Raw genomic sequence first — 16,112 nt, forward strand, 5'->3', positions numbered from 1 at the left:
TTTTAAGCTTTTCAGCTTCTATCCTTCCTTCTGAACTGAATCACACATTTTCTTCTATATGCTCCTGAAGTAAAAAAATGAGAGACCATCCAGACTAAATCCCTGCTTCCAGGGTAATGAAGCCCCCAGAATATGAAGTCATTAAAGTCGCAACATCCCTAAGAGATGAACCTTTAAAAAAAAACACGTGCCCAGCAGCACCTACAGCTTACAGTTTTTGTCAACAACTTCCTTCACATTAAGTATAAAGCCTGATCTGTCAGGTGTTTCCATGTACTGCCCTCACTATGAGGTGGGACATGCAGCACAGGATTATGTTCAAAATTGCAATTTTTTTCTCCTGATACCAACAAAGCCATGCAGTCAGAACTCAGATACCACAGTTCGCACTGAGACTTGTGGAATTTCTCATGTTATCAAAGGTTTAAAGAATCTAAAACATTTGAAAATGCTGATGAACCACCTCACGTTTGTGTTTAATCCACCACGTGCAGGTGCGCAGAACAGAAAAAAAGCTACAATTTAACTTGTTTGTAATTCAGCAATTCTGCTTTAAGTAACTGAAGCTGCAGAAGTATTTCACTGCTTTGCATAGTATTTTGCAAGGTGGCTTTAAGCCACACACTTCAAACATCTCATTTCACGGTTGCAGTATTTGTGCTGTCTGTGGCAGGGATCATTTCCCCTTTGATTCCCCCAAAATGTTCCCTCAATTTTGAAATGCATAACCTGACACAGTACACATGTTCAGGAAGTAACATTTAAGAGTATGCTTTCTGCAGTATGCACACATGGCAGACTCCTCCAGTCTCTCCAGAAACCAGCATGGTAGTGTCTGGTTATGATTAATACTGACTGAGTAACGCCACATGTTAACGATTCTGTCCTGCTCATGACTCCATCTGTGGCTGGAGTAAGTGTGCAAAGAACAGATGAAGCCAGCATCAGAGTCTTCAGTTAACGAACAGGTTATCAAGTGCCACAGGTTTGGTTTAGAGCCAGTGGCAGCACTCTGCCTTGCCATGGCAGGGGGAGGGTTAGAAAGCAGTTTTCCTCACCTTCCTGCAGTAGCTGTCTGCTTGAAGACATCTGTACTTTTTTTTTTTTTTTTTTTTTTTTTAATAAAAAGACCACATTCAATGCAAAGGTTGGTATGCAGTAATGCTGTGTTAATCAGCAAGGTAAAAGCATCCTGCACAGGAGTCATTAAACTTCTTCAGATGTCCCTGTGAAGGCCTCCCAACAGTTTCTGGATGCATAATCTTATTACAAGACCGAAGAAAGTAGAAGTCTAATCTCCACAAAGCCTCTTATTTGTACTGGGCAATAGCTCAGTCAGAGACAAGACAAGACAAGACACTGGGGTGCAGGAATAGATGAAGAATGCCGCCTCCTCTAGCCAGGGTTCTGGCTACTCATTGACAAGTTTACTGAATAACAAACTGATCTCCAATAAAACACTTACTGTTTAACTCTTTTAACGTGACATTTGTTAAAGACATTTGTACCCTTCTAGTTTAAGGGAGCTAAGTAAAGCCATGTTGTCTTGTGGTTGCTACAGAACTGAATGAACACAAGGACAGTTTCTGTAGCAGCATGCTGAGCCACAGCAAGTTTTATTTCATTGCTGAACCAGGACTGACACAAGCTCTGGATTTACAGCATTTCAAAATGTCATATAGAGGATGGATTTTACTTCCACTGTCCCACTTCTCCCCCACGCAGAAGGTTGAAGCTTCTAAGACTGAAGCTCACACACACATACACATAAAGCCCCAAGACAGGTAAGGTTCATAGTTGCCTGTTCAGGAGCTCTCCACACAAGCTCCTTTGCATGGATTCAAAAAACCATGCCCCAGGCAACTACAGAAAGCATTATTCAACCCACATGAAGCTAGTATCTTCAAAATACAGCATTCTTGACTTTCTTTGCCAAAGGCTGCATCGTTTCAAATCCTAGTAGGTTAAACAAACAAGGCCTGAAGTACAAGCTGTTCAGCACATCTTCTATTGTATCTTATATTGTATTCAACTAAAGATGGCCTCAGTATTAGGGGAGGGGCAGGCAGTCAAGGCACACACAGGTTTTAATTAACATATGCAAGGTTTGAAACTAGCAACCCCTTTCTCTCAGTCTTGACCACCACCTTTTCCCCAGGCTGCAGCAAGCAGGACTCTCCCTACACATACCTGTGACAGGTAAGAGTTCAGACAGATTCAGATCCCTGCCAAATTACTGTAATCCAGTTGGAATAAATTATAAACCATACTCATTGCCACACACCTAGCAAATTTTTTGTTGTCTCTTAAGTTTGTGATACTGCCACCTCTCAGAATCACATTCTCACATTGCTCAACAAAACCATGCACGGAGAAGTTGGATCATAAGGGTATGGCTGAACCCAATGGAGCAAATCAGTGTTAGGCTGCTATACAGCAGTAATTGCTCCACTGTACTATGGAAATGGTGGGTTTGTTTTTGGAAACATATCACAAGTGGACCTATATAATTTTGGAGATTGCCAGTCATAATGAGCAAGTGAAGACACTTTATTGTATTTTTTAAAAAACAGCTGACAAATAGGAAGTTGCACTATATTCTAGTCAAACCCAAGACCCAAGACCTAATACTTCCATGAACTCTTTGTATTTACATTAGATAAAGACAGGCAAGAGAGGGGAAAGGAACTATACGGGTTTAGCCACAAACAAACTGCAATGATAGGTCCAAACAGAACACTGAGCTTCTGAAAAACCTTAAAATAAAGTTTAAAAAGATCTATGTCATACTGAAGAGCCACCTCTTTCTGTATGTGGTTGTAGGGTTTTAGTTTAGTTCGAATAATCTGTCTACTCGCTGTGGATGTTGTACTATTGCCAAGAGACAGCAAAAAAATTGAAGATGCAATCAAGATAAGAAGGCAAATTGAATTGAGCTCTGTGGAGATACTGGCATGTATGTATTATGTTAGCAATTTATATCCAGGACTAGAGCTTAATTTTACAACTACATAAACAACAAAATTGCACAAGTTCTTTAATACCCTCTGTGTTACAAATTAGCAGGGGGAGAACATCCAAATCAATCTTTCAGTGTTATAAAGCTTATCCTAGAAGTGATGATAATTTGCCCTAGCTGACTTCGAACAATTTGAACTGAAATATATTGGGCTTCCATTGAAGCATTAGTGAATTGACCTTATCATTAGTATTTACTTACAGACAGATCTGTCCCCTCGCTTCCCTCATGCTCCCTCCCCACCTCTAAAAGACAGGAGAAAATTAAAAGGAATTTAAAAATTCAAGTTGATCTGCTGTTTCGTGCTTATGGGCCCACCCACATTTGGTCAGAGTTTAAGTTTAGGGTTTTTGTTATTTAAATAGGCTTTGCATGTTTCATTAAGTCAGACATATCCTATTACGTATTTTTATATGGCTTGCAATACTTACCAATAACTAAATTCAAGTAGCAGCTTATTTTCCAAACCTACTTGTCACCAGGTTAATTTTAGACAAGACACACAAGCCAATTACCATATTAAGTATTTTTAGGCATATTGAACATAACTCTACTTCTTGTCCCAGTATCAGTGGCGTTCCCCTACAACTCCTACTGAGAAATCTTCAATTATCTCAGAGAAGTATCCTACAAAAGCAATGTCCCTTGCACAAAGCAGCCAAGTAAATATTTCAATTTTTGTACTAGCTAACCAAGAGACTTTTTGTTGCCATTTACATAGAAAGAGCATACTTACTGCTAGGAAGAGCATGCAGTACATGGAGAACGAAGAATGGCCAGAGTAAAATGATAGTCTGGAAAAGAAGAGAGGAGACATCTCATTATTTTTCTTTTGCAACACTCAGCACTCAGTCTACAGTGATACGAATTTATCTTACACAAGCGAACTGGTAAAATGCAAACATCTCCATGCTTTTTCTTCAAGGAGGCTATCTAGGTACAACAGCCATGTCTGGCAACAGTCTTTGATAGACAGCAGAGGTATCACTACCCAGCAGCTATCCTATTCCAGCATTTAATTGATCTCTACATCAGGTAGTAACTACTAGCCCTTTGACTGAAGTTTGAACAGTAAGTGAACACATCCTCGAAGCTAGAAAACAAGTGTCCTTTAAAGCAGTATATTTGTTTCATCATCTTGATAAAAACCAGCATACTGTAAATGTTATCAATTTTGAAAATTACGTATCTGATAGTCACAGTATGTGTATGAGAACAAATGACACATTAATCACCAATGTGTTGCATTTGGTTACCATCAAGAGGCAGTAGTTAACTCGACCTTTGTTAAATGTACTAATTCATACAGACCACAATCATCTATCATTGAAGGGTAGGGGGAAAGGCAGGAAGGAAGTTCATTAGCCAGACAACTGCAAAAGATGACACCTCATCTAGTATTTGTAGAAACAGCTTCCTACTTGGCTATCTCATTTAAAGAGTGTCAATGTTGCCTTCAACTCATAAAGGCTTCTAGCAGGTCCAGACTGAAGGGACTTGGACAGTTGATGCTGACAGTCCAGGGTGCCTTCAGCAAGGTCTCCCCTGCACAGGTGGTTTCTGTGAGGAGCTGAGTATCACAGCTGTAAAACAAATCCCACCCATCTCTTCGTCAAGAACAGAGGGCAAAATGGAAGGACATTCCTAATTCAGTCTTAAGCAGAGAAATTAAAGAAACTGTACTTAAACTATTTTTTCTATTTTACGTGCAGAGCCTTGTACACACAGCACTCCTCGCTTAAGATTTTGGCATACACAGACAAGGTCAACTTAATAAAAAGTTTCACAGCTCTCCAGACTGCCCTCAACCATATCCAGAAGGTCCCTGTTTTGGTGCCTCAGCCAGGCAGGGAGCCTAAGGCCAGGGCAATTCCTGGTCAAGGGACACATTTCTGCTCTTCAGTCCCAGAGTAACGAAGGCAGCTCTTGATGTGCAGTAAGATAATTGGGTTAAACATTCACTACTCAAATACCACAAAGGCGGCAACAAAACAATCTTGTGCACAAGTGAAATTGCAAAACTTCCTGCATTCATTTGCATGCGTAATATTACAAAACTGCATCACCTATCAGAAAAAAACCACATAGCTTTCCTCCATAGGTTTTAGAGTTCTTGGTTTACAGTTGATTCAAAGCACTGCCAATAGCTTTCAGTTTCAGAGGTACTAAATAAGCAATCATGAAAAGAATAAGATTACTTTTGTATGTATGACTATATATATATAGTCACACAGACACAAAAGTGAATATATATTCACACATCCCCCCCCCCGATAGTTTTAAATTTCATTCTTAAATAGAAAAACTGTATTGACAATGCGTTATCTTCAGACATTTAAAATTCAAAACCATTAAGATTATATTTTAGCTAGACATCCCTTCTCTACTTTAGTACTCTTCACCAGTAAAATCTCTGGGCAAGAGTCTACTATGAAAGCCAATACAATACACATTTTGAAGAGCTTTGTCTTTCAGACAAACATGTCATCTGAGCCATGAAAGCAAAGCATGCTGTTCTACAGAACAGAAGATACAGAATAAGGAATTCCTGGCTCCTATGCCAATATTTTACCCACTGACTTTGGGGCTATTCCTGTTGTTCATAAAGTGACGTTTCCTACAATTCCTGAAGGCAACTTATTGCCAACTGAAGGAATTCAGAAGGCTAGTAAGTAAGAGAAGGAATAAATAAAATTCTTTAAGTTTATTTTGGAATTCCTCTACCATTTTAAAGGTGGTGTTGACTACTGCCATTATTGGTTTTAGGCATGTATTAGCCCAATGTAACATTAAGAATGCCTTGTTCCAAGTTGAACATTACAAGATTTGGAGGCGTTCTCATCAGGCGTAGATAAGTATGCTGTACATGATTGAAAATGTTGTGCTTAGCACATGAAGTATTGCCAGAAATACAACTGGGACAAAGTACTGATCCAGCTTGTATATTGTGCAATCCCTGTGAAATTTCTTTGGCAATACTGCTGTCTCTAGACTTCTTTAAAAAACAGACGTCTTTAAAAAAAAAAAAAACCACACATAACCTAAAACCCTTTCAAACACAAAGTTTGACAATGGAAAAGTTTCCCAACAATTCCTCAGCACACAAACATCTTCCCAAAGCCTGGAGAACATCCTGTCTATCAAACCAGCCAAGTGGCTGCACAGCCCAGGCTTCTTTGATCAATACTGCAAGTGCTGGCTTGCCATGACACAGCATTTCAAAAATAAATACATTTTTAATTAAAAAGCCAACCAGTATTTACTAGTCTCAAGAATGCAGCAGTATTAGAAGAAAATACATTATAAATAAAATGGTATAGACAACCCTCAAAACCCCACCTTCCGCTAATGAAGGAAAGGCTAAATTATCCCAGTAGGAATTTGCACATGAGATTTCAGGACATCTTTTTCAAATGAAAATTAAAACAGCATCCAGTGAAACTGTAGTGTCATGAAATAAGTCTGGAAAGTGCAAAGTCTTGTTTTGATTCTTTCCAAAATGGCAGAGGCTGACATCAAGAGAACAGCTTTGCAGAGATCCATGCCTTTTACTCCATCAATACCTACCTCACACATCACTTGCGGTGTGAAGAACAAGGCTTCATTTTAATAGGAAAAAGCATAAGCTTTAACTATTTCCACTTGGGCAATATATTACTACCGAGTTAGAAGAATGCCTTAAGCAGTAACATGAAACCAGTTTTAGTTCTCAGTTGAGGTCTAAAGTATACTCTCAGTTTCCAATGCATACAGTACAGCTGGACATATCAAAAAGGTCCTAGAAGAAGGTAATTTAAGGGCTGTTTAGCTTTCTTAAGTTTTAAGTTTTGGCACAAATTTCACACGGTTTATAATAAAAACAAAAGTAAAGACACTATACTTCCTTAAAAAGGTTACCATACAACTGATTACAATTAATCACTACAGATTGTTATTGTAAGTCTGCATTTTTAAAGATTACCTGAAAAGAATAATCAAAGTACAAACAATTCCTACAAGAAATAATTGAACTGAACCACTCAGTACTTTTAGCCAGGATTTCTAGTCCCAGATAAGCAAGTCTAAGACAGATTGCCTTGCAGGACTTCACACCAACAACCGTTTCATTCCGTTCTATTCTTTTCCATGCAACTTAGCCTAGGGAGCAGAGCTCACCTGACAGAAGGTTCTTCAATTAGTAGAAAAATGGAACATAACACACAGCAAATAAAAGGATCATTTGTCTTACACTGTCACTTGCAAGAAAGAGCATGTTTTAAGTAGTAAGTTCTGCTTGGCAGTATTTTGTAAAGTGCATTATTTCATAAGTGAATTACTGAACACTGGAGCTCAGTAAACAAGCTTGATGTCACGACTCCATATAATGTGTTTGTAAGGACACCTGAATATGTAGAAACATTTAAGGAAAGTGCAGGAGTGTGACAGGGAAGCGAATAGCCTTAGTGAAACACGAGACTAGGAAATAGCTAAATACATATGGCATAGTGGAGCATTAAATGGTGAGAAATTAATGTATTGGAAATGACAGTAGAAAGGGATAAACCAGAAGAAAGCGTATCTTATGGTACCACAATAAACCTGGCAGAGGCTGAATGATAAGGCAATCTTCCCAATATAAATATTGAATTATGGAATGATCCCTTACAGAAAAACAGGAGGCCCAGCAAAACATTATGCACACTCCCACATCAAAGCGAATAAAACCACCCACTGGATTAGCCAGCAAGTCCTTTCTATCCTCAAGTTCTCTGGATTCTCCAAGTCTGACTCAAAGCTTCCACTGACATTCGTGTTACCCGTTCCATTGATCTGGACAGGAATAAGTGCCAGGCAGAGCTGCAGCCCAGCACGTCTCTGTTGAATAAGCCAGAGAGCTCCACATGCCTGTCAGGGAAATATTCCTAGAGGACGTGGTTTAATAAAGTGCTAGTCCTACACTTAAACTGAAGCACCATATTCTTTAAAGTCAATTTTCTCTGCATTCAGCAATCCACATGTTTTCACAGCACCTGCTCTTTTCTCAAGTGCTAGACATGCACAAGTACAACTTCCAAGATCAGTGGGGGCTGAAAGGTTTGAGGACTCTGAAATTAAGCACTTCTGTGATTACTGCAAAGAAATGTGTAAGTAAATGCACAAGTAGTTCACCTATTTTAACAATATCAGCAACTACTCAGAAACCCATTTTCAAAAGACAGTATTCCCAATTTCTCCACTTTGTTCCTTCTCCGCCAGTAGTTAAACCCACACTTAAGTACAAAGCCTCACACTTAGAGAGCAAAAAGCTGCCAGAGTCCTTCCATGTCAGTAATCCTCATCTGGACAATTCTATTGACAAAGGTGTTTTGACATGAGACTTAATAATTAGTGTCTTGCAAAATTCCCTAATCGTATTTGGGGTGACGGGTAGATCCACTCAGCTCTACTTTAAGTAGTGGCAGATAGTGAAAAAACTTTGCCAATGCTGACACTCAATACACATCAGATTATGCCCAGGTTTTTTTGCAGACAGTTAATTACACATTTTTGCTTTTACAGGCTATCTTACCATATGCTTATATTACAAAAGAATAAGCTCCCTGTTTATTCTACTGACATAAAACAGATCTAGCAGGTTCTAGGAAGAAATAGGCACTCTTTTTCTAATTTCTAACCAGCTTCCCCACCACCACCCTTTTGAAATAAGCCCTGCAGAAGTGCAAGAAACAGGGGTATAAGATAACTTTTTCCCAAGCTCAAGATCAACATGTAGTGGTTTTGCTCAGTTATGAGTACTACAAGGCTTGTCTTCGCTGCTACGTTGACCAGATTTCGAAGTTTAAAAACTTCTGCTGGCATAATTTGTTGGGGATTTCTTCCACCCCTCTGGGAATTGAAGAAATATCTCACAATACATACAAGTATGCAGGTATCATGTAAGTTTTGTTTATTTAAACAGAAATATTACACACCGGTGGAATAATCTAACTGGGCAATGACTAGTTAGCTAGCTATTCTGCATCTGTCAGCTGCAGTTTGTACCAGCAGCTACTAGATGAATAAACTTCACTGTAAGATAACCAGTAAGGAAAAATCTCATCCCCCTACTATTTTTTCCTTTTCAAATGAGCAGCAGTCAAACCTGTGTCTTGAACTTCCAAAGATACTGAAGTTTTATCTAGGGAACAAGTTACCAACTCATGGCATTCATACCATGCACAAACATGTATGTTCTGAGCTATTACAAAGTCCAACCAACTGGCACACTGCAATGGCATTCCACATGCACACTGCAAAAGCACCACAAAGCAAGTTCTCTTTCATCAGTTTTGACTCTGTCACTCAATTTAACTTAACACACGAAAGGAAAGTTTAACTTTCCACTACATTTCTAGTTAGCCTCTTCTAATAGAAAAAAACCCCAGGACTTTGTTTACTTCTCTTTCCTAGTAATCCCCCCTCAGGAAAGGGTAAAAGTGAAAACAGGAGCAAGGGGGACTCAAACCAACATTTCTAAAGACTAATAGTTTGCTCTCACATGCATCAGATTACAGGCTTCTGTTCCATTAACCACATCTGCACAAGTTATCCACATAATACTGTTCTGACTCACAGGAGTGTTATTATCATTTTACGTAAAAGGAATGAGAACAAAAAAGATAATCCCTGTTAAATCAGGGATTTGATTGTTATTCCCTCTTTAAGAAATCACTTTGGGCATGAAGCACTTGGCAAGTGTGCAGGACCCTTCTCCCAACAGATTTTTGTAATCTTCAAAAGGGGAAAAAGGAAGGGAGGCAGCAGGAGGACTGTCAGCATTTAAGGGGATTTCAGTTCCTACAGTACTGTTTGAGCACTACACAGTTATACACATGTCCAAAGTATTATCTTAAGAGACTTTTCCCTTCTATTGACTTGGACATAAGCTTTGCAAATCAGTGAAATTCTCCCAAGAATGAGAAGATGCATCCACCTGCTTGATTTGCCATAGCTAGCTTCCAAATAATTTTCAGGGCGTACTGAACACAAGTTATGAATTTTGAATTCTAATGAACTTAAACATGATAAGCTACTGAAATAGCAGACAGACCGCAAGCACAGCTTTTTCTGAAAACTGTTAGAGGGCGAAGAATTTTATTTTCAGATATGAAAATGAATGCTATCCCTCACCACTGAGAAGGACCAATTTGCATGAGGGCAAAGGAGATGTAAGATCGGAAACATGATCCAGATTGCAGAACTGCATCTCAAGTGGTTACACAGCATGTTCACCTTTCAGATTTGATTCTCCCTACTGCCAGTTAATTTCTATTGCAAAGGCAGCTCTTTATGCTTCTAGATCAAGTAAAGCCCAATTTCATCATCCACTGTAACCCAGAAGCTTCTAAAGTTTAAATATTTAAAGACTTTTATTCACTACCATATTTCAGCTTTTTTCTTCCATGTGAAATTAAGTGTAGGTCCCCTGACTGAGCTCCCATTCTCAGAAGTGGTGAATAATTTTATTAGGACTGGAAGCGTTCCCAAATCAGCCATGTTACATCTTGAATAACACTAGTGACAGGTAAGAAGCAGCATTTAAGGAAGAAGTTGCACGATCTGAATAATAGTACACATATGTGACCTTCCATTAATCTCTTTTAACTGCTTTGGTACCCAAGCTCCTTAAGATTTTTTTGCATATATCTTTTCAGAAGTGAAAACTACTAAATTAGCCGCTGATGAAAACTCCTGAACATAGACGTTTCAGTACGATAGAGCACTTCACAGCTTAAAAGCTCTGTAATAGAAATAATCAGAATGCTATACACAACATACCAGCATGCCCCTAGTAAACACATAGTTAATAAGTCTGTTGCAGCTTTAGAGGCATTTCTGATTCATGATGCTGTTAAAAACTGCCAGATTACGTAAGTAATCCATTTAGTTATGCTTGAATCATTAAGTGCAGTTTGATTTTTGACAAAGCTTTAAGAAGTTTCAGAACAAAATATTGGAACATTTCATACAAGCAAAGTTATTTTAATGCAAACTAATGCTTCATCATAGAAATACTCCCAGTATTGAGAGACAGGTGGAGGGGCAGGGAGAAGGGGAAGGAGAGGGAGAGACAGAAACAATTGTTTAATAGACATGGGTTAACTTGAAGCAGATGTCCAGTCTCTTGGCTTAGGTTTAAAAATACCAAAGCAAACCAATTCCAAAGGCTATCTAATGAAACAGAGGAAAACAAAAGTATTCATTAAAATGGAATTAAGTAATTATGAAGTTGGGTTGTTTTGTTTGGTTTTGGGGTTTGTTTTTTTGTTGTTGTTGTTGTTTTTTAAACACAGTTACAGTTTTGAAATTGTACATAGAGCAGACAACATAAGAGTTTCAAGTTTGGTTGAACTTCAAAACAAAAGTTACGCAGGTTAGCCCCATACCAGCTGTGTGGCATGGGTACCTAGCTACTGGGAACTGCTCCGAGTGATTTAACTGCACTCACCAGCATGCATAAGCACAACCTATGAAAGAGCTCTAAACAAAGCTGAAATAAAATTCCTGGCAAATGATTGGTAAAGGGCACCACCTTGGCAATTGTGTTGAAGTAAGTTATCAAGGTCAAAACAGTCAGCTCTAATTTCCTGAAGACTTCTTTGAAGATTACATTTTGAGTTTGCAATGGCAGACTAAATACAGCTTGTTTTGAGTGCAGCCAGCCTGGGCGCAATACATCAACTGAGGTAGGGAACTGTTTTTGCCTTTAGATATCCGAGTTGTGATATGAATCTGTACATTAGTAATAAAATTATGATTATGAAACTTAACAGCTGCATTAGCTGTTACTACAAACAGAACAAAGCGACAGACTGAAATTAGAGACCTTCAACTATCCAAAGTTAAACTCAACTTCAGAGAAAGTGTTTCGCACACACACACATCCCCCTGTTAGCTGCACATCTGCTTTGGAGCCTAACAGCATTCAGACTGCACAGAGTACCTCTGAAGTAGCTAGACTTGTCTAACATAGCTTAATATTTACCACTTCAGGTTCAAAGGTTTCACTTTTGTGTATGTGCTTGATGAATAAAGCAGAAAGGACAGCTTCTTGGATCTCCCTAGTCACCAGGTTTTCAGTGTTCCTCCAAACCCAGAACTCTGAACTTTCAGGTCCCACCCCAACATCCATACTCAGTAAAAAAGCTAAATAGTGATATCTAACAAAAATATTTAGAAGTCAGTGATTGCATTATTGTGACAAACCTGCACTGCTCAGCTAAAATGCAATAAATACTGCATCCAAGAAAAATTTGTAGTAAACTCAGGAAGCCTGAGCAGGTAGATTAAAAGCCCTTTAGCACACACCCAGGACTAGTACACATGGAAAAAATAATGCTTCACACTGTACAAGAATGTGTGCTGATGGGAATTTGGTTAACCAGTGTTAAAGCAATAGTGTTAAATCAGTAAAGTGTAATGCACACTGCAACCAAATTTAGCATGACTACAAGAGGAGAGTATTAGCAGCCTAAATGAACATGCTGGCATCCAGTTCATCTTCTGAAAACCCATACCACTGTTCTGTTCCTCCTCCTTTATATTGAACTGTCCTGTTAAGGGAGAACATGGATTTTTGGAACAATTAATAAAAAATTATTTTGTTCTAATTCGATTCTAAAGCTCTGAAAAATTAAAGCATACCCTCAGAATTGATTTACAATGGGACTCAAACTTCAGCTACAAAAAGTTTTAACAGCAAATTCCTTTTAATATATACTATAGAAGAGAATTAAGGCAGCCACTTTAAGTACATCCACTGTCAGTACTCATTTGCAGATCAGCTGCACCACCTTCTATTTGCTCAGAAATTGAGCTTACGCAAGACATGGTTACATATGCACGTGCATAATACAAACACACTCTTAATTGGTTAGTTAGAAACCTACTATCATAGCTGAAATTGTTTGCCCTTTAAAGGGCTAATCTGTCAAAAGACTGTTTAGACTTATATTTTCACATCCTTCTCTGGAAAAGATCTGAATCCCTACTTTCTACTCCCAACTTTGCAGTGTGTTAATCAAGGAAGAACATGTGCTTATGCCTTCCCATCTGCAACTGTTCTGTATCTCACAGAAGCAGCATGATAATTCAGCACTTTACATCCCTGGAATGGAAAAAGCTGCTTGGTTTACCTGAAGATGACAGAGATAACACACATGTAGCAATGTTCTGCTTTCTCCATTTTAAAGAGCATGAAAAAAAGTGGGGGGTGAGATGTTTACTATATACATTTTTTTGTTCTAATGAATGCTGTCCCCTCCACTTTCAGGATTAGAAACCTGAACTGTCCCCTTGCACAACACTGACACTGCTTTGTTATAGAACTAGCGGCAATATTTCTGTTTCAAAAATGTGAAAGAAAGTTTTGAACTGCATTCATGAAGACGTCTAAATTTTATTATATATATTTGAAAAAACAAAAGCTGGACCCAGCAATTACCCAGATTTGAAATTCAACCCAGATTTTTCAGTTGCACTCCAAAAGGACAATAAAATTCCATTACAAAGGGATGCATCTGGCATTTATGAAATCCAGTTTGGGGCAGATCTTGTATATAAACAAGACAAAAAGCCCTCATATCTATGTCTCAATAGAAGAACAGAAACAAGCCAACAAATACCTCAACGGTAGATGTTTTAAGAGACAGAAGACTGGAACGTGTCCAAATCTGCACCTTAAATGAGAAGTCAATAAATAAGCTCAAGAGTAAAAGTTAGTGAATTGAAGCGTTCAAGAAATTAAACCCTATGTTGACCCTTCTCTTTTTAACTCATCATAAGGTACAGCTGGAGATGCATAAAAAGGAAATGCAAAGTCATTAGAGAAGCTCAGCAAGGAGGAAGCTCACTTAGATGTTTGGAGGCCAGGGTTCAAGTCTTGCCCAAAGCTGAAGAATACGAAGAATTGCTAAGTCATCCTTTCAGGCTTAGTAAGTAATTGTTGTGCACAAAAGGGAGTGGGGTTCAAGCCCAAGATATGTTAGAATCCACTAGTTACACTGGACCTGTGTAACATTGAAGTACAGATTAAAGTTTCTAGAGACTGGAGGCATAGGAACTCAGGCATCTCACATCTAGAAAGGCTTCTCCTACGAAAATTCACCTGCCTCAAAATCTGCTGGAATGGCAACATGGCAGGGTGCAAGCAATTCTGCTGCCTTCTTTGACACTGCTGTTGGACAGGCCTAACAGGAAAAGTGCTCTCTGCTAATCTGTTAGTCAGGAGCAAAGATGAACTAGTTGGACATGTCAGCAGCAGCATCTGCAGGTAACAATCATCCTGAAATACAATATTAAAAATACAGATTTATGTTAATCCAAAACTACTACATACTTCATGCTACAACATTTATTCTTAACATTTTGTGGATAAAATGTAAGTTTAAATAGTATCAATTCAATATACCTGACCTTTACACAAGACTTTATGTACTGTTTGTGCTGCCAAGTTTATAACATGATATATATATGAAAGTGACAGCACAATCCTAAATTAAGTTCTAAAAATACTGTAAGCTGTATGTAGCACCTGCTACATTGTTTGAGAATGAAAAAAAAGACTCATTCAAATGTTCTTTCAATTACACAAAACTCTTCAATACCAGAAGCTTGGTTTGTGAGGGTTTTTTATTGTTGTTTTGGGTTTTTTTTCAGTTTTGGGTGTTTTTTGTTGGCGGCCTTGGTTTTGTTGTTGTTGTTGTTGTTTTGGTTTTGGGTGGTTTTTTTTAGTTTTTACCTGCTTGTAGAAAGAATTTTATAAAACTGGAGAGAAAAGCCTTCTCAAAAAAAAAAAATATTGACAGAACCTTTATTTAAGCCACATTTACTGTCTTTGAGATTGGATCTTACAAGCAATAAGAAAATGCCCATTCTTTGCTTAAGATGACACTCGAAGTTTACAGACACAGTTAAGACCAACCTGTTCCAGTTTCAGGCTGGCCTGCTCAAGTATGTCTCCTGGATTCCAGATCCTGCTACCTAGGGATTACCAATGCTTGTCTGCACAAAGGTGATCAAGGTAGAATTAGCAACTCCTGACTGCCAAAATGAGTTGGGAGCAACCAGTTAACATCACTACGCAATATATTAGTACAGTCTAACAATACAGTTAGAAGGCACCCCATCACTATCTTGACATCCCAAAGTACAATACATTTAAGCGTAACTAAACCAATAGCTTTTAGTTGCCTTTTCTCCCCTACCAGAAGCCTAAAGAAATTTTTCCAGACTAGTCAAGTGTTAAGATACACTAACAACAAAGGCTTTTTTGAGAGTGTTGAAGGCTTCTCCCACAATTCATATCCTGGAGGAAAATACAAGTTCTTGATGTTCTACTTTGTTACTCTACTAGACATTCAAGTTTCACTGTTTACAAACTCATTTCAGACAGACAACCAGCAACTACAGCAAAGTACACTCAGAGAAACAGTAAAATATTAATTCACAGCTCCTGCTGCTGAAGATCTGTGGTTTCTATTAACTCTTTTGGATGCAAGACAGCTAACAAACAGAATGCACGAACAATCTGCCATGGACTGACTAGAGCAGACAGGTTTGGGAAGTACACCTCAGCTACCAATAAGGAATGGGAAAGTCATCGTCTCTCCTTGTGGTGTCCTCTCTGCCTACTTCTCTTTGAGGAATTCGGTTATCTTGCCAACCAACTCAAAGCCAGGCAAAGGTAAGCAGTAGCAAGCCAAAAGAAGGAAGAATTGAACAAGAATGGGAGCTGCCAAGGCTGAAGAGATCAGAGATTAGTAGAGACTGCTCGCTCACATCCCCACTCGATCAGGGTTATAACCTAGCACACTGACCTATTTTACTGAGCCTTGCTTTGCTGATTTGAAAAAGAAAACAGCCATTTGGCAAGTCATTATGATTATAGAGGCGCTAAATAAAGTACCTTAAAGGCAATCCAGTAGCATTAAAGTATACACTGCTATACTAAAAGTGACGTGCTAATTGCTAGCACCAGTGACAGCAGGATTCCTTGGCTTTGATCTCTCTTCATTCATAGACACTAAAACTTGTGTTTGTGTATCAAACTTACTTTTCTAAAACAAGCCACTGT

The 16,112-nt window shown here is 38.5% G+C and overlaps 1 protein-coding gene across 6 annotated transcripts in view; it reads right to left on the minus strand.

Annotated features, from left to right (window-relative positions):
- PLPP1 (phospholipid phosphatase 1) overlaps window positions 1–16,112 on the minus strand; it is a 66,102-nt gene that overhangs the window by 12,217 nt on the left and 37,773 nt on the right. For 5 of the 6 annotated variants that reach the window (XM_075526540.1, XM_075526539.1, XM_075526536.1 and 2 more), the window contains one exon: window positions 3,756–3,813. In XM_075526540.1, coding sequence (XP_075382655.1) covers window positions 3,756–3,813 — 58 coding nt within the window. Of the gene's footprint in view, window positions 1–3,220; window positions 3,265–3,755; window positions 3,814–16,112 lie in introns of all 6 variants that reach the window. The other variant, XM_075526541.1, reaches the window with a different exon arrangement.

Source organism: Mycteria americana, chromosome Z, assembly GCF_035582795.1.
Source record: "Mycteria americana isolate JAX WOST 10 ecotype Jacksonville Zoo and Gardens chromosome Z, USCA_MyAme_1.0, whole genome shotgun sequence".
Classification (NCBI taxonomy): Eukaryota; Metazoa; Chordata; class Aves; order Ciconiiformes; family Ciconiidae; genus Mycteria; species Mycteria americana.